Genomic DNA, 8783 nt, shown 5'->3' on the forward strand with positions numbered 1-8783 from the left:
AACATTGTTGTGCCGTGTGAGACATGCAACTCAGCCATCCGCATATCAGTATATATGCATATGCCTCCCACACGAATGACGACTTGACGTCATAGCTGGAGCTGGCCGTAACTCCCCAACAAGCATGGCAGACTTCCATGGCCACGCTTGTTCTCTGCTTTGACATGTATTCTCCGTTAACATATCTACAGATGTGCGCTCGGCTATTTAATGTGATGCCATCAGCACTGGGAACCAGAACCAGAGCCAATTCCATCCAGCCTAGCTAACTAGTCATGGATATGCATCCACCACCCAAAATGCTTGCCTCTCTCACCATCACCATACTGATTATGGTCATGGCCACCTCCGTCGCACTTGCGTCGTCGGATGCAGTGGTGCTCGAGGGACAAGCAAGAGCACTCCTCGTCTGGAAAGATAGCCCCGACAACCAAAGCCAGCAGGCCCTGCGCTCCTGGGGAAACACGTCGACGCCATGCAACTGGCGCGGCATCAGTTGCAATACCGGTGTGCAGCAGCACCAGCATTGGGCGGTGATCAGCGGCATCTCTTTGCGGGGTATGCGGCTGAGAGGAGCTCTGGAGTCCCTCAACTTCTCGGCCTTGAGGACCTTGGCACGCCTCGACCTCTCAAACAACCTCCTCGCTGGGAGCATTCCTCCTAGTATCGAGGTCCTTGGCGAGCTCCATGCTCTCCTTCTGCAAGGCAACCAGATAAGAGGCTCAATCCCACTAGGTCTAGGAAATCTCACAAAATTGCATTCCTTAATGCTTCACGAAAATGAACTCTCCGGTGAAATACCAAGCCAGATAGGCAACATGAGTAGTCTTGTCACCCTCAACTTGTCAAGCAATCACTTGGTTGGTCATATCCCTTGTCAAATAGGACACATGAAGCACTTAGTTGCATTAGATTTGTCCAGTAATGATCTTTTCGGTAAAATACCAAGCAGCATAGGTGGTTTAACCGAACTCACTAGCTTGTACCTTTACAGTAACAAACTTTCTGGACAAATTCCACGAGAACTAGGTTATCTTCTAAACTTAAAGGACCTACAACTTGGCATCAACGCACTCTCAGGTTCCGTCCCACGAAATTTACATAATTTGACCAAGCTTACTGTGTTAATACTACGGGGAAACAAACTTTCTGGATTAATTCCACAAAAAATAGATTACCTTTCAAATTTACAGTACCTGAGTCTTAGAGAAAACATACTCTCGGGTTCCATCCCAAATAGCATAGGAAATTTGACCAAACTCACAAATTTGTACCTTAAGAGTAACCAACTTTCTAGCCAAATTCCACGAGAACTAGGTTATTTAGCCAACTTAGAGTGGTTGTCTCTTAGAAATAATTCACTAACAGGTCCCATCCCAAATAACCTTGGCAACCTTACAAAACTCACTACCTTGGACTTTGGGCAGAACCAACTTTCCGGGCCAATTCCATGAGGAATAGCTTGGTTGTGGAATATAGAGTACTTTTAGAGCATAGCAACATCACACTAACAGATATAATCACAAACAGCATAGACTATCCTGTAGAATTATCTTTCTTGAGAAATTTCACAAGATGGCCCTGTCCTCATCCACCCCTCCTGCTAGGGCTGCTCATCTCCTCTCCCTCACGGGCACGGGACCAAACCTCGTGCCGGACCCATCTCCTCCGGCCTCCGCCTCCATGGGGCTGCTGCAAAAGCTCCTCCTCCTCACGGCGGCCGACTCCGCCTCCTCCTCCGCGCTCGTCCTCACCGCCGCCACGGCCCACGCCCTCGCCGCCGGGTAACTCGACTAGGCCGCCGGCGGTCCTCGCCCTCGCCTCCTCGACTGCGGCGCGACCCCTCTTGCCTGCGCCACCGACGTCGTCGGCGCGCTCTCGTGCGAGGCCGCGCGCCTGGTCCGTCCCCGAAGCACCCGCCGCCTCCAAGGACAGGGCCGACCTCAGGAGGGTCCTACTCGGGTCCTCCAACCGCACGGCCACCGGCGTCCTTACGGCGGCCTCGTTCTCCAGGGTGCCGGGGAGCGGCGCGCGCTCAATGCTCCGGTACTGAAGCTCGGGAACAGGGGTGCCACCGACCGTGCAGCTTGTACGGTACTAGGTGCAGTCGGTGTGCAACCCCCCAAGCTTCTGTCCCAAACACACAGTACACGGTAAAGTGAAGAAAGGTACAGAGAGTTCAGTAAATAGATTTCAGAAGCATCTCTTGAATAAATAGCCACTCAATTTTGTAGTGCCTTTTTCTGTCTGAATGTTTATCCTTATTGCTGCGCTGCTAGGGAACACGTGGCTTTGGGAAAAGGATACACGAGAGATAATAATAACCCATCAAAAGGAAGATACCGAGAATTCTAATTTCTACCAGTGTGACTTCGACATTGCTGGAACCAGATTTCGAGGTTATCAAAATTCTGACAGAGTTGCTACATATATAGGCTAGATATTGGCATTTACGTACGAGATAAAACTAAATCACAGAAGGTTGCTCGATGGAATGCTGGAGATCCGTGACGTGCCTCCTGAGAAGTTCAGAACTGTTTGCTCGAGTATCCGCAAGCTCGACAAACTAACATTCCAAGACGTGAAGAAAGAACTGGTACGTACACATCCAAACTCTTTTTTTCTGTTCTGTTCAGTGCTCATATATGTTCTTTGTGATCTTGGTGTGGATTTATGTGCCATAATCCTGATTATTCATTATGCTGCCTGCGACTTAGGTGGAAGTGAAGGCTGTACCCAGGTGTGGCGCTGAAAAGATTGCATGTCTAGTGAAGACCAGAGGACTGTCGCTGGAAGTTCTGCTGGAACTGAGAATGAAGGTAGCAAGTTCGTGGAGAATGCTGGGTCTGTTGTTGCCTGGCCTGGAATACTCTGCTCGGCTTATCCCCAGATCCTGCTCCTGTTTCTCCTAGGTGACACCCACGCACTCCCAATTTTGCTTCGGTTATACTCGCCCAACTAATTAAAATTGATACTACAAGTATTAACCATGGTTCACTGCTTGTTTGATGTTGAAAACAATGGTTGCATTGGCAATTCATTTCCAGCGTGCCTTCATAAGCCTCCTGTGCAGCACTCAGTTCGAAGAGCTCTCCGTGCAGGTCTCCAGGATCTCTTCCTGACATATTCCCTGAACAGCGATTACCCCCTGACCCTGCCGGTTTACGTCGACTGGAAAAAGGCAGCCGAGTCCAACGCCATCATATTCCGGTGAGTTTTAATTTGGTCCTGTGTTAGCTCCGGGCCGACTCGCAACCTGGTGAAGTTCGTTAGGGTCTTCAGGAAGACGAGCCTTGATGTCGGTGTAGCGGCGTGGCGATATGTCTCGATGTCGCGAAGTACTTCCATCCGCTAGCGATCCTTTGCCTGCAGTTACAAGAAGACATGGGGCCTTGGATCTTGCACCTTCTTGTGATGACGAAGAGCTTGTCTTGCCCCCCCCCCCCCCCCTCTGCTCCTTTGAACCATGCACACACATGGACAAGGCGGGGTAAGAAAGTCTTCCGGAAGTCCGCCTTAGGGTTTGGCACGATCTCTTCATCTGAAGGATAGCCAAACTCCTGGGTGATGCGAGGAGGTCGCCATCCATTACTTGACTCTTGACTGGGTTGCACTCCTAGCGTGCCACATAAAGCAAGGTTCTTCTCAACTGGTTCTTTTGCTTTGCCTGCCTCGTGCTGAAGCTTATTAGCCTCCCCATCTTGGTCCAACCTATCAAAGGGAACAAGTGGAGGATTCATGGGAAGTGTTGCGTCTGGTCGGAGAGCGGCCTTGGATGTAGCCTCAGGAGCCGCTTCGTTGTTGGTGGAGGTCGTAGGCTTGGTTACTTCAATGCCGTCCATCAGCGTGGCCGACGGGGACGGCGTCCTCGGGTCCTCCAATGGGGGTGGTGTCTTCCGGTCCTCCAATGGGGGTGGTGTCGTGGCCGCCTTCACCTGTTCACCCTCTTTTGGGGGAAGGGATGAACAAGGCATCTCCTTGCTCCTTTGCTCTGCGTTGCTTGTGGAGGACTTGCGCGGTTTCGGTGCCAAACGACTGAGCAGGTAATTATACCGCTCGTGCCGCTCTAACTCGGGGGAGATGCGGAACCTGATTCTGTCATTTTCTTGAACGACCGCGCCATCTGGTCGTAGGCGTACCTGGGTGTGTCGAAGGACTAAGTCCTCGAGTTCTTTATATAGAACTTGGCGGTTTCTCCGACGCCTCTCGCGCTTGCGTTGGTTATCCGTCGGAATGGCGCCAGCTCTTTGTGGCACTGGTGGCGTGGGGAGAAGTGGTGGTGCAGGTCGTCGCACAGATGAGGAAGTCCTGTCCATTGTTGCCTGTAGTTGTGGACGATCTCCCCGTCTGGGAGGGGACCGTGGTGGAAGCGTTGGTCGCGGAGGGTCTCGTGGGCGCCATTGCTGAGTGGGCCGTGTGTTCCTTTCTTCCTCTTGGTGTCTTGACCATCGGTTCCAATGCGGGGGCATGTTGGGATGCCTCCGTTGTTGAAAGTGTCGGGTTGGTGACGGTGGTCGTCGAGGTGCCAGCGTGTGGCGCTCATGTTGAGGGCGATGACTCGGGGTTTGACGCCTGGTCCCTCCTGCACCTTGTGTTGATGATGTACTTGGTGCAGCTAGATCAAGTAGCCGCCTCTGGATGTTGTTCATCTGCTCTTGGAGTTGGCGAAATTCTCGCCGCAGGTCTTCGTCACGTGGTGCTGGTGCTTCATGGCAAAGGATAGAAAACCTGTTGTCGTTGGTGAGAGATCCTCCGTCGACCGCTGAAGTGTGGAGGCATGGCGCCCATGCCCCCCGTTGAGTATCTTCAAGGTTGATGGAGACTGTAGGGCCCGGTAGAACAGGCTCCTTGCATGAACGCCGCTTCCAGAACTCCTTCATAATGGCCCGCCTCACTAGCTGCTTGATCTTGGTTGGCTCATACGCCTAGTTGTCAGGGAACAAGTCGTACGGAGGGGCCTGGGTGCTCTGGTAAGTGAACACCTTGTCCGCCAAGTCCCTTGCTCCGAGGGACCAATCCTCCTCCAGCACCGTGCTCTTAGCAAGGCGTGAGGTAATCTGCTGGTGGAGTCGTTGTACCTTGCAATACTTCGTCCTATAGTTCCGAAGAGGGTGCGGGCTTTCCGACAAACGTGCGTTTGCCATGAGTTTCCGCAAGTTCTGGGCGATGGCCTCCAAACCTTCGAGCAGCTCAACCTCGGTGCGTCGGGGTGCTGGTTGTGAAGGCTTCATGTGTGGAAATGGGGTAGGGGCGTGATGGGATGCCGCTCTTGCCCGCCTGTTGGCGGCCTTGGCGCGAAGGCGTTGAGACGCCTCCATGTCTCCTTTCATATCCGCCCTTGTCGATTCCTTAAACAGGGCACGTGCCTCGAGCATTAGCTCCCGACGCTCCTTCTTCGCCTTGGCGGCCTCCCGCCTTTGCGCCTTCCTTGATTGCACAGTTTGGAACTGCGCAGGATCTTGAGCTTCGTGCACGTAGACCTTGTCACCGAGCTCGATGACGATCATTGCTGGCATCGATCCAAACTGAAGCACCGATGGCTCCGAGTTGCTTCCGTGTGAGAGTCCACCTGCAGAAAAAGGGATCTCGATCAACGGAAATCCTCGCCGATGCCTTGTCATGCAACATGCTGTGTGGATTGGGAGACGGGCGAAGACGATTCAGACGACCACAGCGAAGCAGAGATGGGAGGAGAACCAGGTCCCACCGGGCGTGCCAATTTGTTTGACACGAGAAAAATATCGTCTAAGGACTCCGGGGAGAAGGGAAGAAGGGAGTGTGTTTCTCTCAGACGCCCGGGAAAGAAAACTGTGTATGCGGGCGTGCCAGTGTACCGTAGTACACAAAGAAAAAGAGATACGGGAACATGTATTTCATTAATCTCATTGGAGAAATTAAATTACAATATCCAATGAAAAAAGGTGCGCTCCGTGGCCTACTAGCACTGCCAAGCTAGCTGTGGCGATTGTGTGATCTCCTGGTTCTCGGGGCCTCGGAAGACTCCCGATTAATTACTCCCGTGGGTTGCTCTGCGAGATACCTCCGATTGAGTTGTGTGGTCGTCTTCGTCGTCTTCGCTTCGCGTTCTCCATGCATGATGATGGTGATGTGTGTGTGTGGGCGGCGGCGGAGCCCGTGTCCTCGTCGGTACACGCGCCGTGTGTAGCGTAGCCTTTGCGGTGGCCACGCTCGCCCTCGCCGTCGTGCCTCGTCGGTCTTGGCGGCGTTGGAGGAGTTGTTGTTGGGGTAGCATGGATCACGCTCGGCTCGGACTTCTCGACGACCAGTAGCTTCTCGGGGTGTACAAGGGTCTACACCCTGCGGGAGTAATTGTCGATGGAGACCGGCATCGGTGTGTGACCGTCGCGTTGCTCGCGCCAGCATGGCCTGAGTGGTCGACACCTCGTCCCGGCCAGACGCCAAGTCCACGGCAGTCGGCGTAGTCAAGGCATCGTCTCACGAGATCGTAGAGCGGTGTTGTTGTTGAAGTCGCGTCACCCTCCGGCCGCATCTTGTCCTCGGGCGGCGCCGACTTGCTCGGCTTCGGCCTCCGAATGAGTGTGGCGCCGGTAGCAGCGACACGAAGGTAGGAGGCCATCTGAATCATGGCATTGTGGTGTAGGTCCCCAGCCTTCACTTCGCGTCCGGGCGCGGAGTGGATGTCGCCGTGCTCACATGTTCATCTTCAGAGCTCTGCAGTAAGACGGGGTGGACAAGCAGGAGGTGGGGTGCTGCGCGTCTCCATCTTTGGTGACACCGAGCATGACGAAGCAGATGGTGTCGAACAGCTTCCTTGGCGTCGTCTTCGGGTGATAGCTCATGTGTAGCTTCTTCCATGCATTTCTTTTTGTGAATCCAATGAGTGCGTACGTTGCCATCCAGCCAACATGCACGTACATGCATGGCCCATGCACGTGCACATGAGGTATAGTGTGCATTCTAATTCGCTTACACCATTAGCGATAGTTTAGGGGCACTTTGTGGCATGAGGTGGTCTCTCGATGATGGGAAGCCGGCCGTCGAACCGGATGCTCCTGCTGTGACAAGGGAAAGGCGGACCCGGCAAGGCGTCGGCTCAGAGGTAGGGCTTCGTTTGCTTCCGTTACAACATTGGCTGCACCGTTGCTCGATGTTGCTGGTAGGTGCCAACGAAGAACCGTCGGCGAGTGCTTCGGCAATCTTACGGGTTGCACAATGTCTTCAATGCGTCCACCTCAAGGAGCCGCCGGCAAGTGCTCCGTCTTCACGGAAGAATGCACGGTGTGATAGGCGTGCTTCTTCTTGGATGATGTTTCTCTTATGCGATGAAGCAGACACGGGCTCTGTAGAACGGTGATGGTGACTTCAGTGCCATCGACCTCCACTCCATGGCGGCGGCTTGATAACATTGACAACGGGCGACGTCGTGGCATGCTCCACTTCGTCATCTTCCGCTGCCTCATCATGATGAAGTAGACGTGAGGAGTGATGGGGCCCTCGGCGCCGTCGAGCTCCATGGAGCCACCATGACGAAGGGGATGACATCTTGGCGACCTCCGTGTCGTCGGCTTCCACGGGGCCGGCTTGACGTCATCGACGACAGGCTCTTCGTGGCGTGCTCCATATCGTCATCCTCCGCGGCACCATCGTGATAAAGCGGTCGCGAGTGATGATGGCGATCTCCATGGCGTCCACCGTCTAGCGGTGATGAGCAGGGGCGACCTTCGTGCGTTGACCTCCGGGGCATCGACCTCCGTGGCGCCAGCGTCCATAGCGCGGGCTTGGTGAAGATGAGTGTCGGTGTACTAAAGTAGGGGGTACCTTAGTATCCCGAACTTGTGCACGGGCAGTCGCAGCGACCCGCGGCAGGGCTTGCCGGGCGTCCGCCAAGATCCTCCACGGCTACTTTGGTGCCATTCAAGAACAGAGCACTCAAGCTAAAGCCCCGGCAAGAGGAGCTTGCCGGGAAGGCCAACCAAGGCCCCGGCAAGAGGAGCTTGCCGGGAAGGCCAACCAAGGCCCCGGCAAGAGGAGCTTGCCGGGAAGAAAACAAAGGCCCCGGCAAGAGGAGCTTGCCGGGAAGGCCACTCAAGGCATCTCCAGAAGACTTGCCGCGGCGCCCCGCGCGTCCCGGCAAGACCCGACGGCCGGCAAGCTTGCCGGCACGACAAGAGAAGGGCCGCGGCAAGGCACTTACCGCGGCAAGGCGGCCACCCAAAATCCAGCGCATCCAGCGATGTGTCACCCCAGGGCCACCCCAGGGGCACGTGGCGGGGCGTTGCGTAACCATGCGGAGCAAGGTGGCAAGCGGAGCTGACAGAGACGCCATCGTGGCAACCGGTGGCTCACCTAACGGTCGTTTCTTTGCACTGTAGGGGCGACCGGACGGGCATTAAATGCCCTTGCCCCCTGCCGTCAGAGTTAGGTAGGGGGACACTGTTGGTCACTGTTGTACCAACCTGCGTTTTTACCTTTCTACCCCCTCTTCCTACGTTGCCACCTGTTGGAGCCCCCTTCAGACTATAAAAGGGAGGCCCATGCGCACGTAGAAGGGGTTCGGTCCATTCGACACACGCAATACCACCATACGCTCACTCTCGAGCAAGATCAAATACAAACACGAAGCAGCAGTAGGAGTTTTATCTCTCCGGAGAGCTCCGAAGCTGGGTAAAAATCGCCCGTCTCCCCGCGCGCGCCCGACCTCGATCTGCTCTGCGCGCGGCCTCCGCCCCCCTTGCCGGACTAGAAGGGGCCCCCCGTGCCCCATAGGTGCTTGCGGCCACGGAAAGAGACGTGCCCCAACA

General features: G+C 54.9%; 1 protein-coding gene across 1 annotated transcript; it reads left to right on the top strand.

The window, feature by feature from the left end:
- The first annotated feature begins 255 nt into the window (after positions 1 to 255).
- On the top strand, positions 256 to 1525 carry LOC123083628 (probable leucine-rich repeat receptor-like protein kinase At1g35710). The gene has a single exon (XM_044505616.1). It carries the CDS (start codon positions 276 to 278, stop codon positions 1452 to 1454), a length of 1179 nt encoding a protein of 392 aa, XP_044361551.1. The 5' UTR covers positions 256 to 275; the 3' UTR covers positions 1455 to 1525.
- Positions 1526 to 8783: the final 7258 nt, after the last annotated feature.

Source organism: Triticum aestivum, chromosome 4A (assembly GCF_018294505.1).
Source record: "Triticum aestivum cultivar Chinese Spring chromosome 4A, IWGSC CS RefSeq v2.1, whole genome shotgun sequence".
Classification (NCBI taxonomy): domain Eukaryota; kingdom Viridiplantae; phylum Streptophyta; class Magnoliopsida; order Poales; family Poaceae; genus Triticum; species Triticum aestivum.

Bases quoted from the DNA above. Each gene is read 5' to 3' on its own strand.
- LOC123083628 (XM_044505616.1), top strand. From the start codon at position 276: ATGGATATGCATCCACCACCCAAAATGCTTGCCTCTCTCACCATCACC.